Below are 17850 nucleotides of genomic sequence, written 5' to 3'. Positions count from 1 at the left end.
ATGTTTTTCTATATGAACCAGAGTTCTTACAAGTAAAGAGGAATCTAAAAATGGCTCCTTTTGTCCGAACCAGACATTTCTGCTTGAAATGTAGCTTACATTATTAATTGATTACAAGAACAACTGCTGATTAATGAAATCGTAATTTTTGCTAACAAAACAAAAACAAAACTGTATTTTAATCCAATCTAAAAACTCTTCTACCAACATGCAGCTCCAGTTTAAATCACACCACCGTTGTGAAAGACATCTTGAAGGAATAATCAGACTCAGATTCCAGTTGTAAGTCTTCCAGAGTTTTTGTTTTTAATTTCCTCTTTAAGACAACGACCCAAAAAAAAAAAAGAAAAAAAAAAAAAGATTCATTTTGCATAACAGTAGTACAGCAGCGGCCGAGGGTACAAAAAACGCTTTTTTTAATTTTTCAGTGTAAAAATAACTCTACTCAGACTCCTGTGCCGTCCTCTCGTAGTGCAAACGCTTCAAATAAAAGTTAGGCACATGATGGATACGATCGCAGTTCAATTACACTTAAGTGCTGATGACGAGTAAAACATCAATTTCTCAGTTCATTCCATTCGACAATCGCAGACTGATGGGTTTAAATAGCCGTAGAAAGGGCAGTTTGTTTGATGTTTGTAGCTGTTAACATCCAAAGAAGCTTCATTAAAAAAAAACAAAAAACAACAACAACAACAAAAGGTAAACCTATACAGTCCTACTGGCTGACAGGATGAGGATTATCTGTTTTCAACTAAGTGCAACTGACTCATGGCCGAGTTTAATACTATGTAAAAAACAAAACAAAGACATCGCAAGCTTATGGTCCCAAGCAACAATCGCAACGTCTCCCTAGTTGATGCTTGTAAATATCTGAGCGAGATTTAAGTGGCAACTTGACATCTTTCTACTCCGAGGGAAGAAAAAAATAAAAAATAAAAACTAGCTTAAAGTAAAATATTTCCCAGTTTTACATATGTTACAAATAAAAAATAAATATCTGCTCTGTTTTTTGTTTTTCTTCCTAATCTAGCCTTTTTTTTTTTTTTCCTTTTTATTACGATTCATCGAGAAAAATAAAGGTACAAAGAGTGACCGACGTTCATTTCTGACTAACACAGTGCAGCTTATTTTTCCATCGGGAGGCCAGGACTCCTCGCCGGATGACGTTGAATCCATACCACCGGTAGCAGGAGGCCAGGACTCCTCGCCGGTTGACGTAGGACCCATAGTGCCACCCTTAGGAGGCCAGGACTCCTCGGCGGACAACGCCAATCCCGTAGTGCCGCCACCAGGAGGCCAGGACTCCTCGGCAGATGAGTAGTGCCGTCACCAGGAAGCCAGGACTCCTTGCCGGACAATGCCAAACTTGAGCGCTGCCACCAGGAGGCCCGGACTCCTTGCCAGACGACATCCAACCCGTAGCGCCGCCACCAGGAGGCCAGGACTCCTCAACAGATGCGTAGTGTCGTCACCAGGACTCCTTGCCGGATGACATCCTGTAGTGCCGTCACCAGGAGGCCAGGACTCCTTGCCAGACGATGCCACACTTGAGCGCTGTCACGAGGAGGCCTGGACTCCTTGCCGGACGACGCCAAACCCGTAGTGCCGCCACCAGGAGGCCAGGACTCCCTGCTGTATCCCTGGTGCTTCCATCAGGATGCCAGAACTCCTCGCCGGATTATGTCAGACCCGTAGCGCCGCCCGAGAGACGAGTCGCCCCTCAGCTGGTGGGAGTGGCATCGCTTTAGGCAGGGCTCCAGCTCGCCGTCACCCGATTTGGACTCGAATTCGTCACTTTCCGTCCCCGTTCGGAGTCGAGTTCTGGGGTAAGTCGACTCTGGTGGGTTGGTCAGTGGCCTGAGAAGAGGTTTACGTTGCTCCGCCTCTTCGTCCTCCTCGTCTTCTTCCTCCCTCATAGTCGACGGCTTGTCGCTCCTCTTGGGGATCCTGAACTTCCCCCAGCTCTTCAGGTGTCCGTTGGGCGAGTGCGAGCCATTCGTTTGGGCTTTCCTCAGCCAGCCGTTGGTTTTTGTGGTTGGGTCTTTGTTGAGCTTAATGTTGTTGGTCGTCACGTCCAGAGAAACATGGCTTCTTCCATCGTCCATGAAGTAGTCGTCCGAGTCTGAGTTTCTAATGTCCACCAGCCGGATGGACACCGTCTTCTCCAGATGTTTGGACCCGAACCTGCCCTTCGCCTGACCGGAGAAGCTTTCGTCGCTCCTTCTCTCTCGTTTCCGTCTCGACAGCACTTCCTGTTCGGCCTCCCTTCTCAGGCCTTTCCTGCTCTCGGATTTATGCAGCTTTGTTTCCTGAATGATCTCTGGCTTCTCCTGGTCGATGTCAGAGTTTTGGGTTTTGGCATCGCCCACCGCCTCGTTGGGCACGACGTCGGCGATTCGGGAGCTTCTGCCGTCCTTCTCGCTTGGATTGTCCTTCCTGTAAGTGTGCGATGAGTCGGATTGGCTTCTCCTGTCGGATTGGCTTCTCCTTCTTTCCTGCTTCGAGGAGCCTCGTTTGGTCTTGAGTCCAGAGTGGCTCCAGGAGGAGGAGCCGGACTGGGAGCCCTGAGAGGATAACCAGCCCAGAGAGAAGAGCTTCTCCAGGTCCTTGGATGAAGGGTCGCCTGAAGCAAACACAGGGAGGAGTTTGAGGATAACTAGTGAGCTAATGCTGCATCATTTTGTTATTTTCTTTAGAAATAGAAACCAACAAACTCCAGAACCAGCTGCTTCAATAAGATGTCATGCATCAATAAAATAACTGACTGAACTCACCGCTGAGCAGCTCGTGGTCGAGCAGCCGGACTTGGTGCTGGAAGATCTGCTCCTGGACTCTCCACAGCGAGCGCTTCATCTTCTCCCTCCTGGTCACCATGTAGGTCAAGTTACGGACCTGAAGAGCAACAACAGCAGCTTGTTTAGACAAACTGAGCTTAGAATAAAATCATCCGATACGCGAACCGAAGCTTTGCAGCAAATCCAGAGTCACAAATGTGCTTTTGTTCTGTTTTACATGAAGGTTAAGTGAAAATCTTTGGACTGCAGAGACACAAAACAATCGATTTAAACACATCGCCTCGAGGCCGGGATGCTGTCTGACATTTTAAAGACTAAACTGATGAACTGAGCGTCTCATTTTTGCCTTCATGTCCACAACCTGATTCCAGAAGCTTAAATATACAAGAAAAACTGTTGCAGCTTTACATCTTGTCCATGTTTTTGAACGTCAAACAAACTACCTGCACAGACACAACTTAAGACAAATGATAGAATACAAACAGGAAAAAAGGCAGCAGCAGCAAAAAGCATCTTAATCCTGCAGTGAGTTTTGTCTCTCGGTGAGGAAAGAGTTAACACGGATTGAAATGCTGACCTATTTTAGTCCACAGCCGACATGTTACCCAACACGTACAGTTGAACAGGTTCATTTAACACCTGCACATACAGCGTGCACTAATCTGTAACTGGGATTCTACTATTTAACACCTCGTAAATGTCGTAACTGGGATGCTCATGTCATGTAAACGCACTTATTCACACCCTGGTTTGGATTATATAATCATTTTCTGTTCTATTCTTCTCTATCACACATGTAAGAAATGTGTCTTTGCATGTTGTGTTTATTACTCATACGTGCACCTGCATGTATATTATGTACAGAACATATATTACACCTACATTATTCTCCCTCAGTGTGCTTTAGAAAGTCACAATAGTTATTTATTAAGACTTCTATGATGATAAATAATCTGACATCAAGTCCCTCAAACTGCTTTTTGGAGGCATTTTGGGGTTTTTCTACCACGGCGGCACAATCTGAGGATAAAATCTGTGTTGTCATTTTATATTTCACGCTCAGAAAGCTGCACCAAACTGCACAAACTGTCAGAATGAACATTTTATGAGGAGCACTTACACAGATTTTAACAGTGCTTATACTATTACTAAAACCACTGATTGAATTTGTTTGTTTTTGTTATTTTTAAGAGGTTCTCTGTTAAAAGTGAAAAATCAACCAGAGGGGAAAAAAATCTAGTTTAAAATCTTCAAAATTTTAATTTAGGGACTGTTTCTTTGACAGTATGTTCATGGTTTAAATTAACTTGTTCTGCTGTTAACACCAACATCTAATTAGAGAAAAGGTGAAAATAAAGCAAGACAGAGTTTTCTTGCAGCCTTTAAATTACTAAATCTCTGCAAATTTCTGAACTGATCAAGTGATGCTGATTATTTCACAAACGCACATTATAGAAGAATTAGAAATAGATCAGATGTGCACGTTCATGTAGTAAACAGTAAATCTACTTTAATTCCTCCGGTGCCCAAAGCAGAATCTTATTGTTGTTGTAGGTTTCTAGGTTATTTATTTTATTATTGGTCTATCTTTAATGTGATTTATTCTGTACACTGCTGGACCTCCGTAACGAGTTTCGTTCCTTCGTGTTTTCACCATGTTTGAGCGACAATAAACTAAAATTAATGATACTGAATTAAACAGAATCAAACAGTTCAGATGATGCTTTGACCATTTGAGAGACTGACAGAATTGCTGAGGAACAAAATTAAATAGATCATCTGGTCTTTAATAATTTGGCCCAGACGGTTCAGATGCTTTGACCATCTCAGAGAAAGAGAGCTCTCTTCTGGATTGGTAATTAGAAACAGGGTCAAAATGTGCACCTTTATGCAGCAGTAATAAACAAGAAATCTGTTTTTGTTAGTTTTTCTGACACCTGGAGTAGAACTGATGACGTCTGAGCTTTCTGATCCTCTGGTCTTTAATAACTGGGCCCGCCTGACACCAGGTTTCAGTGCTCATATTGAGGAACATGAGCAACGTTCTGGTTCTTGTAGTTTACACGGCTCTTCCTTTGTGTTATTTTACTGTAATGTCTCTTGTGCAGCGGTAATGTGTGAATTTTAAATCTTATCTACAAGCAGTCACACGTTTGTGTTGCACTCTGCGTTTATTAAACTTCATTTAAGACCATTGTCCCTTCCTGCCTCGGCTGCTCTCTCTTTGCTGCTGAATCAGACACCTACCCTCTCCAGGTCCTGCCGGAGGTGCGTGAAAAGCTGCAGGCGTCGCAGCAGCACCTCTTGCTCGCGGCGGGCCAGGCTCTCCTCCTCGTCCTTCTTGGGCGTGAGGAGCGGCTGGTTGTGGTTGGCTTTGCGTTTCAGCTTCCAGTACTGGTAGAGGAAGTCCACCACCTCCGGCGGCAGCTTCAGGTTGCCGGCCACCTCGTCCACCTCCACAAACTGGTAGAAGTCCTCCTCCATCTCCTGCAGCTTCAGCTTGCGGTGGTTGACTCTGCTGTCCTGCTGGCGGCTGCTGAGCTCCTCCGGGTCGCCGGGCGTCCGGTCCATCAGCTGAGGAGCGACGTGAGGCGGCAGCGGCGAGGAGGAGGCGGTGGTGGCGGCATCTTCCACCCCTCTCACCCGGCCTCTCCTCCGGCCCTTCTTGTCTCTGGCCGCCTCCTTCTCCTCCTCGCCGTCCGAGTCTCGGTCCCTGGACTCGGCGCCCTCGAGCCCCGAGTGCTTGGGGCAGTACGACTTGAACTTGACCTCGTCGTCCTCCGTAAGGATGGTGTTCATCTCGAGGCTGGCGTGGAGGCCGCACGTCACGTGGAAGGCAGTCCGGCAGTTTTTCGCTGAGCACTGCAGGCGCAAAAACAATGTGGGAACTTTTATTTTCAACATGAAAACACGACAGCAGATTGTTTTCCCCATTCCTGTATAAACATAATTACGTTTTCAGTTTGCAAAAGTGTACGAAACCCGCAACTAATCCAGAAGTCAGACTCATTTACAGGTGCAACTGGTGACATTCTGCTGCAACTAAAACAACCAATCTTGATCAGTCAATTTTGGGTAAAAATCAACCAAAGAACATGTCCAGCATCTCTTTTTTTAGGCTATTTGGAAGCTGCAGAAACAAACTGCAAACACAACACTGACATTTGGTACCATTAATGAAGCAACACATTCAATCATTCAGAGCGTTTCTGTCCACCTGATGAATGCGACGGCAGTTTCTTTTAGACGTTTTTTGGAAGTATGTGGCTCTTTAGCTGCTGAGTCGACAGTATAAAGTGGCTTTTTTAACTTTTCTCTCTGATAGCAGCCACATGCTGCTGCCGAAAAACAACAGCGAGAACGATAAAAGTCAACCAAAACAGCTAAATGATGACCTGAAAACTCTGTGGGTTCATCACTATCAGACACTTACTTAGGCACTTTACTAATATTTACACATGTACGTTAGAAAGATTTATCGCAGAAACGTTCATCTGACTCCAACAGATCAAGAGGGCATGTCTGCCAAAGCGCTTTTTCCTGCAGGCTGGTGTAGTTTTTCTGCCGCCTGAGGGTGTTTTTGTTGCTGCATGTTTGTGCCGACAGCTGAAAAATGTTCAGCTTCAGGTGAAAACGCTGCACTCACCACGTCAATTACTACCCAGTGATCCAATCACAGCAGAGGAAGGGCGACTACAATCACATTGATCGAGTCGACTAGTTGATGGAGATATTCTCTATCGTAGCAAATGAAGCGTCTCAGTTTAGTTTTCAGAAAAGCATTTGGTCTTTTTTAGCCAGAAAAAAAACCAATTGGTGGACACACATCCTGAAACTACATTTAAAGGCTTCACATTGCAACCAAAATTGTCGTAACGGATTCACATTCATACGAGTGTGTGATGATCACCATTATTTATTTACTTATTGGAATCATTTTGGTGTCTGCATTTCGTAATATACCGCGGCTACATACACACTATTTTCATTCATACTTAAACGTTGATGTTAGCTGCTTGCATGTTGTCCCTCACACTGATTAAACATAATGTTTGATGCAAACACACGGCGCCTCTTCAGCGCTGTGTCTTCCCTCCTTCACCCCGCAGAGCCGTGAAATCGATACGATCTCAATTTTCAAGTTTGCTCAGCTGTGAAAAGCGAAGTGCTGCTCCTGCTGTGAACATTAAACGTTCGCCTCCATCCGAGCGGCTCGAAGACGCCGCGTCACGCTTTGCTTTTCGCGTATCATTGACTGACGGCGTGCGATGAGGTGAGCGCTGGTTTCTACCTGTATGCAGGCGCCGGTCTTCTCTTTGCACAGGCAGCAGATCAGAGCCCATCTGTTGCTGGGGATGTGGGACACGTTGGTGATCGGCTCCATCTTCTCTGGATTCCCGATGCTCACCTGCACGGCAGAATTAACACGTGTTGACTCATTAAAAAGACGCATGTGGACGGTGGACGTTAGTGTGTGCTTAAATCACCACCAAGGGAGCAGAAATGTGCAGAAACAGACGATAAAATGGAGCTAAAACTGTAAACTTTTGGTTGTTTTTGCTCTTTTCACGACACAAACAACTGCTAGTTTAAATTCCTAAAGGTAAAAAACATTTTCAGAACTTTATAGTTCTTCATGTCGTGCAATCTTCTGAGAAAGTAAACATCTTAAGATCAGTGACGTCAAAAACAAGTAAAAACTAAATCTAAAAACTCTAAAAACTAAAGTTCAAATAGGTTTATAAGTTAATTAGATGACGTTACACATGTCAAGCTCACTGGTGCACAAAAGACTCACTGGTTTCTGTTATAAATATAATTTTAGACATTGAAAATTAATTTCTTATGTTTATAAAAGTTTGGTGTTATATTATTTTCCCCAATTTTATTCTTTTTATTCATTTTAAGTTCATAAATAAACATATATTTTCCTAAATCCTCTTATTTTTAATTACCGTTATTCAGTTTTTTAAATTCCTTGTGACTATTATTATTGTTTGTATTTTCTTTCTTCTTATCATTTATTTATTCATTCATCTATTTTTACAGATAAACATATTTAACATAAATCCTTGTCAGTTTCTAAAGTACCCAAATGATTTCAATAAAAGGAGGTCTGAAATAAAGTTATTTGCTTTTAAGTAGAATAAAGAAAACATTTGTAATAAATAATGATGGAAACTCGTGTGTGAGGTTGTTTCTGATGTGCAGTGATGGATTACTTTCACTAATAATGTCATAATAAAGTTCTGCCACGTTGTTTGTCATTTTAAATACGTTAAATCGTGATTTGTTTCGGCAAAATCAGAGGTCAGGAGCCTTTTTAGAGCTTTGAACTGTGATTTAACACAACACTCGAGCAAGTAAAGATGCAGGACACAGGTGGGCCGACGCTCACCTCTGGAATCCACAAGGCACAGCTGACGTGGACCCACTTGGTTCCACTCCGGGTCGGCTTCATGGCTCCGCCCTTCTTGGGACACAACTGGCACTTTGGCAGGATGCCGAGGGCGCAGATCCGACACAGCCAGCTGCCCTTCGGGACTTTCTGGATGCCGTAACAGGCCTGGCGAGAAAACAGACGGTGGGCTCAGCTTCCAGACGGTAAGCAGAAATGGAAACCGGTGAACACACAGACGGACAGTGAGGAAGAGAGTCGGATGAACCGGCAGACGTTGTTTTATTTTTGATTTTTCTCACAATTAAACTGAATCTAGTCTCCTAGCGTGTAAAAGTAACACCATTTTGGTTTTTTAAAAAAAGCCTTTTTACAGATAAACTGGGTTTTATTTCAGAGTTTTTCTGCTGGATGAAGATTAATAAAACAGATATGTAGCTGATATTCTTGCATAAAGTAACTGAAATGGGACAGATGGTAGAAGTTGTTTAAACTTATATTGTATTGACGCCACAAGCTAAGTGTAAACTAATCAATAAATCAATTAATTCTGGTAATTTTACGCCTCTATTAGCTTTGGATTTGTGGTATTTTACCCTTTTGGCTGCAAAACAAACGAGTTATTATAAGTCACTGAACTCTTGTTTTTCATTTTGCTGAAGAACAACATGTGGCCACTGCAGCACTTCGGTGTTTAAAACTGAATCTGTGATTTTGTTGATTCAATTTTTATCGCTTTCAATGATGTCATGAGATTATTGATTTGATTTGGGGGCAAAGTTTGCAAAAACAATAAAAGGAATTTTATTCTACTTTATCGCATTAATGCTAAAAGACAAAGATAATGTGTTGGGGACATCGAGGAATGAATTATCGTGTATTTATACAATATTACGATCACTAAGGAGGCAGAAACAGCAGAAAACAATGTGGAAATATCGGCTTTTTACGCGTTTTTCATAAAGATTTAACGGAAAAGATCACGCAACATGTCGACATTCAGCTACATTGACTCCAACAGATCTCTTTCCGTCACGTTTTTCTTGATTCAAAGCGACTCTGCGTGTCGGCGTCTCACCTGGTGGACGCAGATGTTGCACTTGTCGCAGAACACCATCTCGTTGTTGTCCTCGCCGTCGGGCGACTGGCAGACGTCGCACACCACGTCCTCGTCGTACTCGATGCCCAGCCCCTCCTCCGTCTCCACGGCGTGCGTCATGTTCTCGTGGCAGCAGCGCTCGAACTCCTCCATCACCCGCTCCATGGTGATCTCGTCCAGCGGCGAAATGGCTGCAAAAAAAATAAAAATTTCATGACGCCACAAATCGCACTTAAAAACATCTCCCTTCAGTTTTTATAATTTGAAGCTGAGGTTTAGGCGTCAATTATGTAATTTTTGGGCTTAAAACTAACTTTAAAATCATAGTAATCAAACTCCAAACGCTCACAGAGTTTAGAGGTGAACTCATTCAACCCGACAGCCACGAAATTACAAAATTGCTTAATTACGGGTTCCAGTTTACTCTTTGAACCGTTGAACCAAAACAGCGAAGGCAGCCGTGAAAATCTAAACAAAGACAAGGTCAGAGCAGGACGAGCGGCCAGAAATACATAATGAGGGGGAAAAAAGTGTCTTTATTGAAAAAACTTGAACCCAAAAAGTTGACATAATTACAGAGGTTCCAGCTGAAGGAGAAGATTGAGTGAAGTTAAGAGGATGAGGAAGATAAACAAGAAATGAAATGATTTAATTGGCTCTCAGCTCCGATGTAAACCTGCGGTGTCTGTTTCTGCAGCAAGGGACGACTATTAAACTACAGCAGATACGTTTAACTGCATCGAATCGTCTGATTAGTCACATTTTTTGCTTTTGGAGGATGTAAAAAATGTCTGAATCTTTTTAGATGTTTCCTCCGCTGTCTCGTAAACAACAGCTAGCAGTCTGCAAAACAAGGAAATAAGACTGAGGAGAGCTTGTTTTATTCCTGCGGTAACAAGGAAGCAGCTCCATGATTATTTTACCTGGCGGTGCTTCAAGCTTCACAGTAGTAAAAAAACAACAAACTACTGTCAAGAGCTACACAGAAAAACTAATCAGTCTGAACTCCAGGTCTCTGTTCTACTTGGTTTAAACTGTCCACCAAGACTTCAACTTTTGTGGTGGTCAAACCTGCTCAATCACTTGTGAAAGTTCAACAGAAATAACTTTTTTTCCATTTTTCTGACCAAATACTTCATATTAAAAAGTTTTCTACATTTTAAATATCCAAATTTTATGATTATAAAGTTTAAAAGCAATCAGAGACGGTTGAGCAGAAGGAACTTAATGATTTGAGATGGAAGAACCCAAACTTCCGACACTAGAAACGAACTTAATGACTGTAATTAAAATATTTAGCTGACATTCTTTCAACTAGCTAGGACTGTGTTGCTCAAAGAAACTTCATTGTGTCTACTGATGGGTATAAAAACAGCTGCTATGATGCTAACATCCCATGTTGAAACGCTGACCTCCCAAGGAATGAAAACAAACACAGCGTTGAACTACTGTCATCCACTGTAGTTCCTAAAATCACACTTTTCTAAATAATATCTACAAACAACAACAATCAGATTTAACAAGGATCCCCAGCTGTAGTCAAAGCGTCCGCCCGGTCACTCACCCATCTCTGCAAACTCCTCGTTGATGATCTGCAGCCAGGCGACATCCTCCTCGTTCAGGTCGTAGCGGCACATCCCCTCCGCCAGCGTCCGGATGTCCACGTAGCCGAGGGCCTCGGCGCCTGACGTCCGGATCAGCTTCTTTGGCCTGATGAACATGACTTCCTTTCCTTTCTCTGCCAGCACCCTGCACAGTTCAGATTAAAGCACAGCATAAATCTGAGTTTAATGTCAGCCAAGAATGATAAATGTCGGCGTGTTTAACTCGATTTTTCACAATATAACGAGTCAAAAAAGGGACGTTTATCAACTTTCCTCACACCGGCAGGTCCTACATGAGTCACGCCCTAACTCATCTGAACTGATATATAAATATACTACTACTAATATACAGCTCTGGAAATAAACATACGACCACTGCAATGAATATTTTCAGCCTCTAACTTTGCAATGCTTGGTGAATCTTTACTGCTTTTTCTTCTTTAGGTTGTACTGGACGCCATTTTGCTCATTTTAAGTCGGTCAAAATTCTCTTCTTTTAGACATTGCTGAGTGATAATTTAGTTTGGATTATCTGTTGACTTCTACAGCTTATGCACAAAAAAACAACTCAAAAATGTGTGAAATGAAGATGCTTCATTATTTACCCACGATGACAAACTTCTAACTAAATCATCACTGTTCGAGGCCTCTTGTTCAGACTTTTTAAAGATTAAATGAGGTCTAATATTTATTTCCAAAGCTGTATGTACTTTGCTTTTTAAAACTTTCAACCAAGACACATATTAAGGAGGATAAATTAGTGTATAAATCAACTCGTCAGTGCTCTCTGATGGTGACACCATTTCTAAACCGCCTCAAACCAGAACAGATCAATACAGATGCAGTGAGCTAATATCGGCCGATATATTGATCCAGCTCTGGTCTAAATGCACACTAACGTCATCAATCCATCTGGGAAACTCAGACGCACACAGCTTTAAAATCAAACCGCAGCAGAGGACTAGGTCTGCAGGACGGAGGTTACCTGGCGATGGGCTGTGGGATGGACTGAGGGCTGACGGGGACCTGGACTCCTTTCTCCCACTCCTGCCTCCACGGGTCGGCGAGGACGTAATAGTCCTCTGGGTTCAGCTGGTACGAGTCGTGCACCTTCATGGCTGTGATCAGGTCCGTCCTGAACACCTGCAGCAACGAGAGGCGGCTACACATTTAACTGGAGAAACATTTTAAAAGTTTGTTGGTGCTGTTTGAAAGTTGTTAGACGTGGCCTGAAACATAAAACGCATACAAAAAAAACAAAACAAAAAAAAAGCATGGAGACAATGCTTAGAAGAAACATAAAGCAAGATGAAAACAGACATTTCAAGAATTAAACAGATGATAGAACGTATGATGAAACTGAAAGTAAAGGTTACAGAGCAGATATTCAGAAGCTTCAGATTTGGTTCAATGAAAGGTTCAGCCTCGATTTAAACTGAAAGTTGCAGCAGACCTGAGCAGCTTTCTAGGAGTTTGTGTTGGTGCATTCAACTGAACGCTGCCTCTCTGGATGGTTCATAAAATAAATGTGTTTTGGCTTTAAACCAGTCAGATCTTAAAAAGAGTGTTTTTAAATCACTTAAAATATTAATAACAAGTGCAAAAATAAAGAAAGATGTGGATGTAGTGACGTCTTCCTGTTTCTCTACGAGGGGTTAACTGATTTTTGTTTAATTGATAAATCAATTTTGGAGCTGATATACATTTATCCATGCTTAAATAAAAGTGAACTTTTCAACATTTACTCTTCTGCGTTCCCAGCAGCTTGTTATTGGACCTGTAACCGGTCAGATAGAGTTTTGGGCGGGACATAACTCCAGACAACAGAGTGGTCACCACAGATAAAGAAGTGGTTGCATCAGAGCGCAGTTTTAAATCATTCATTTTATCAGTAACTGGTTAAAAAACATTTTTAAAAAATACAAATTTACAATTACTGTGAAAAATGCTGAATATTTGATTCAATAATCCGCCGACTCGTAATCTCCATAATTAAATGTCTCCTATTTTGGCCTCTGAAATAGTGCGATAACAACTATTCGGACTACATTTTTTAAAAAAAATAGAAATGCAGATTATGAGCTAAATAATGAGTTGCAAAGCACTTCATCTGCCATTAATAACAGATAAGACGTGCATATCTTCCAGGGAGTTTACCGTACATCAGTGTTTGCACAGGTCAAAATACACAGCCGGGCAGCAGCCAATCAGGACCCTTCCTCGGGCCGAGTCACTGTTTTGCTTTAATCTGATTGGCTGTCCGGTGGCAGGGCGTCCCACGGCCTGTGGGGGACCAAGTCCACAGACTGTACCGGAGATAACAGCAAAAAAATGTCCACCTCAGGACCTGAAAGTCTACTGTACCGGCTTGATAATGAGTCTTTTAAATGCAGAAATAAAATAACAAGTCACTTTACATGTATTCTGACAGCTGTTTCGTGTTTATTATTATTATTTTTAATAATATATTTATTCTATATTAACTTTCCTCAAAGACCCTAAAAATAAAACAATGAACAAAAGTAGGACAGTAGAGGCTGACGACAAAATGTAGGTCATTAGTCATGTGATGGAGTGTTTTTTGTTGTATTTTTCTTCACTGTTTTCACTGCAGCATAAAGTCCTCTAAGCACCTCCATGGAAACAGCACAACCATTATAATTATAGGCACCGTCATAATGCGATAAATCGTAATAAAAGACAAAACTAAAGTCAAATTTCTTTGTTTATTTATGTTTTTCCAACTGCCCACATGTGTTACCGATACTGGGAAGAAAAAAAAAAAAAACATGTTACAGATGCTTTACAGCTTTCATTTCTAGCTGCTGTACGTAAACACAGCCTGCAGTTCAGCCGAAAAGTCCCTGAATTTTCGTAGCACGACTGTTGGTTGCAGCCGAGTCACCGAAGGCTTCTTGATTACGCAGAGGAGAACAGAATTTTTTGACTTTTACAGAATTTCGTTAAAGCAAATGGTCCATTTTTTGTAGCAATTATTTAACGTACAATACAGTGATTCTATTAAATATCACGATTTTAAGCTTGGATTTGGTTTGGTGGTTGAAAATCTGACAATTCAGTTCTTTTTTTAAGTTTTTTGTTATTTTTTAAAAAGATAAGAGGACTTTTAAACTCACTGGTAGGTTTTGTGGTTCAGCTATACACGTGAAACCATCCTGAAAATCCTCTAAAACCAGGATATTACGTACGAGTGGGATAACCGACGTACCTCGGAGGGTTTCTGTCCGGTGCCTCTCCTGGGCTGTGACGAATGTTGGGACCAACAGGTAGAACTACCTGGAGAAGAAGCACAACACAGTGTTACAGCTCTCAGCATGTCTTGTTGCTGCTGCTGCTGCTGCTCTAATTAACAACATCCTCCCTGGATTTCCCCCCCGAGAGGTGAAACTTAGAGAAAAACAGAAGCTCATTTGGATACTCAAAATGGTGCAACCGACATTTTCTGTTTCCAATTTCACTTTGCAACATATCATTAATTTGAATTATGAAGTTACTGCCACTATTAGTATTAAAACGCCATTAAAAATCACTCGCACGATGCTCATATCACACACGAGGAACTGCGGCACCCGTAAGAGTTTTGTTTATGTGCTCTTTAGACATCAAATGCGCCGTTCAACCTGGTTAAGAGGCGAGGCTAAAAGCAATTTGCAGTAAGTGCTCCGGGTTTGTTTTTATTCCAGATGGCACAATGAGATAAGAAGGTTCAGTCACAGTGAAGCATGTGTTTGTGTATTGGCTCTTCTGTTTGAATTATGTGGGAAAAACCTCCGAGACGTCACGGCGGATCAAACAAACAACCACAAGCTGTTTGTTTAATCGGTCACATTTGAGATTGCTTCTGCCTGACCTGCCAGGATGTCTTCACAGGTCCAGATGCACCTCCTGTTCCTACTCTTTCTCCTGATTCTCTGACTGTAGACCTTCTTTTTCTTTTCCCTATTCTCTGTCCATCTGCTGCCTTTCCGTCCCTTTCTTTGTCTCCTTCCTGAGTATGAAGTATAGACTTGCTCACAGTGACAAAACAAGCTTTTTAAAGACATTCAAAAGCCACTTTTACTCAAGATACTGAATCACACTCTTTACTTTTTGCTGGACTAATACGTCTTCCTGGCACTCTTCCTGCCAGGAGGGTGGCAGAACTGTACCGACCTCATTCAGGTCTATATTTGGAGCTGGTAGGAATGAGTCAGCAGAGGCAATATTTTGCTTACTTCCATTGTCCGAGTCATCGCTGCTGCTCGGGTGCCTGCTTCTCTTCATTGTCGTCTGTCTGCAGAGCTCCAGCTTGAGGACGCTGCACAAACAAGACAGCATGTTAAGCCACAGGAGGGATTACAGAGAAGATTTACAGCTGTGATAAAGGAAATTTTCAACATTAACTATAATAAACCCACTTTATACCCAACTGTTTATGTTTATGGTTGGAAAAACCATCTTTGTCCACGTTGTCTGACAGTATCGCATACACATACATATGTCGCATCATCACTGAAGATATTTTATGTTTACATTTTGTGCAAACTAAATGCTAAAAAAGTACAACATTTTTAGATCCATAACTTCACAAGACACAACATCCAAAAAAAGAACAGATAAGAAATCAGCTCCAATAAACAAAGTGTTTAAATCATAAATTTATGAAGAAAAAATATATACAACTGTCCAAATACACGTTTTTTCAACTGCAAAAAAATATAATGTTACATAAAAACCTTTAAGTTTCTACTGTCTACTAACATTTAAGTCAGTTAATAACCACTAAGCATGGTAAGCCAGTTTAGGAAACATTAGAATATATGCAAATGATGCACAATAACAAGTTAACAGTAAAATATGTTTGTACAATGGATAAAAGAAGACTGATATAGCTGTTAGCGACATGCCGTAGGCTAATTGCAACTAAAAACAGAGATTTAAGACTTCAAAAGTGCACCATAAACTACAAGATAAAGAAAATATTCTCCCTGCAGTCCTGGTTAGGGCTGAAAATGAATGGTTTAATGAAAAATAATCAGCCAATTATGTCCTCACTGACTCAATTAGTTGTTTGGTTGATTAAACAGGAAATATTTACATTTCAGAAGCTGGAATCAGAGGATTTTTAACTCTTTCCTGAAATAATTACTCAAATCAATTAGTTGTTTATGACAATATTTCCTAACTATTACTGTCATTGACAATTAAACTACTGATTATTTTCTTAATTGATAAAAAGTTCAGTCTTTAAAATGTACGAAAATCTCATCAGAGGTCCCCAAAGCACAACACGACTTGGTAAAGTGTTTTGTTTTGTTCACATCGGGAGGAAAGAAACCACAAAATTATACATTTAAGAAGCTGAAATCAGAGAATTCAGACTTTTTTTTCTATAAAAACGTCACTCAAACCGGTGATCGAAATAGTTGGTGATTAAAATATAGTTGACAATTAATCAGTGCAGCTCCTGTCTTTGCACAGAAAAGCTAGAAATTGATCAAAGCTCACTCAATATTTACATTACTCCCAGGGTGAAATTGCTAAATATCACTAATTAGAAGCAGACCAGTGTACACGGAGCACAACTGGGACAAAACTGTAAAAATTTGCCACTATTCACTTGTTTCCTTGCTGGTCTGACAGCTCAGCAGCCCTGCAGGGATGTGTACACACCACACTCACTGTTCGAGCGATGACAACAACAAGTTACCACACGCAGCACATGCAGGAAACAACGCCGTGCAGTGTTGTGAACTTACGCTACGACGTGCAAAAACAAACAGAAAAAAACAGCAGCAAGGATTTTAAATTCCTGACAAGTGGCAATGTCTCGGGGTCTGCTGGCAGCGTGCACAGGGGGGAAAGGTGCTACCCCTAACTTAGCAGGCTAGGCTAACAGCAGGCTAGCCACGGTGCGTGTGTGACGCCCCTTCTTCAAAACAGAAAGTAGCGGTTAGCTACCTAGCGGCTAACAGCTCCTCGTAACTTACTGCTGTTTACTCCAGCAACACGGTGACGCATACACAAGGCGGTGTTGTGTTTTAACTGTCGCGATGGCAACTTTGAAACCCGCCACAAAGCGTTGCATTTTTCAAAAAAAATCAGGCTGAAAACTCTAGCTGGCTAATGCTAGCATGTTTGCTAATGTGCCAGTGCCGTTATGCAACATGCGGGCCCACCCACACCCGGCGCCTCGAGTGGAAATGTTATGATAGCAGCGAGTGTTTAAAACTACACAGATACGTCTAACAGATTGAAATGTGCCATTTTCCTAAACTCTAAAATCCCGGTTTGCACCAGAAGTGTTTCACACAGTTGAAATTTAGCGATTAGCAGCGCCAGCTAGCCTGCTAGCTACACGTAAGTTAGTGTAGTTTGTGTTTAGCATTAGCCACCGCTGCTAACAACGTTGGCTCGCACGGTGCCCGTCATTAAAATCCAGTCACAGCCCGCTAACTGTCAAAGGTTAGGGGTCAATTATTGATCCGCACAAACTAACCGATATCAACACCAACACGTGAATTAAAAGTGCTAATTAATAATAAAGTGCTGTTTTGCTACCGGTGCGGCTAACCGGCGGGGCACAGTGTGGCAGCTTTACCAGAGAGCCACTGGCTGAGGTTAATCTTTGGCGCCATTTTAAATGACGATGTTTCCTAGCGGACTGCTGCCATACTGGAAATATAAAACTCTGTCAAATAGCAGCGGAAGAACATTCTGGAAGAAACGCAAACAGAACACGCTGAAATGTAGAGATTAGAAACCACACGGTACATACTGAGCGCGCCAGGCAGCTGCGAGCCGGTGTTTGAGTTTGATGTGAAGCGCAGTTTGTGCCGTGAGTTCCGCTTGACCCGCATTCCACATACACAAACACGGAGCGGCGGCCGGGAGGAGGGTCCGCTGGCCGGCCTGCAGCGGCGCCGCTCGGCCGCTGGAGGGCAGCAGGAG

General features: G+C 42.1%; 1 protein-coding gene across 1 annotated transcript; it reads right to left on the bottom strand.

Annotated features, from left to right (window-relative positions):
• Positions 1-983: 983 nt before the first annotated feature.
• jade1 (jade family PHD finger 1) lies at positions 984-17781 on the bottom strand. Its single transcript, XM_008278274.1, has 11 exons — positions 17678-17781; positions 15135-15217; positions 14129-14196; positions 11885-12042; positions 10860-11044; positions 9275-9486; positions 8197-8364; positions 7090-7206; positions 5046-5660; positions 2778-2895; positions 984-2626 (listed from the first exon to the last, which is right to left on the bottom strand). Exons 1-11 carry the CDS (start codon positions 17764-17766, stop codon positions 1656-1658), a joined length of 2784 nt encoding a protein of 927 aa, XP_008276496.1. The 5' UTR covers positions 17767-17781; the 3' UTR covers positions 984-1655.
• Positions 17782-17850: the final 69 nt, after the last annotated feature.

This window comes from Stegastes partitus, unplaced genomic scaffold (assembly GCF_000690725.1).
Source record: "Stegastes partitus isolate 25-593 unplaced genomic scaffold, Stegastes_partitus-1.0.2 Scaffold119, whole genome shotgun sequence".
In the NCBI taxonomy this organism is placed as follows: Eukaryota; Metazoa; Chordata; class Actinopteri; family Pomacentridae; genus Stegastes; species Stegastes partitus.
The sequence above is the reverse complement of the archived record's forward strand: the minus strand, read 5'-3'. Positions and strand labels throughout refer to the sequence as shown.

Coding starts and splice junctions, on each gene's coding strand:
- jade1 (XM_008278274.1), bottom strand. CDS start 17,766: ATGTGGAATGCGGGTCAAGCGGAACTCACGGCACAAACTGCGCTTCAC. Junction 7,207..8,196: donor GTGCCTTGTGGATTCCAGAG/GTGAGCGTCGGC, acceptor TCTGCCGTGCAG/GTGAGCATCGGGAATCCAGA. Junction 2,627..2,777: donor CGACCACGAGCTGCTCAGCG/GTGAGTTCAGTC, acceptor TGTTTGCTTCAG/GCGACCCTTCATCCAAGGAC.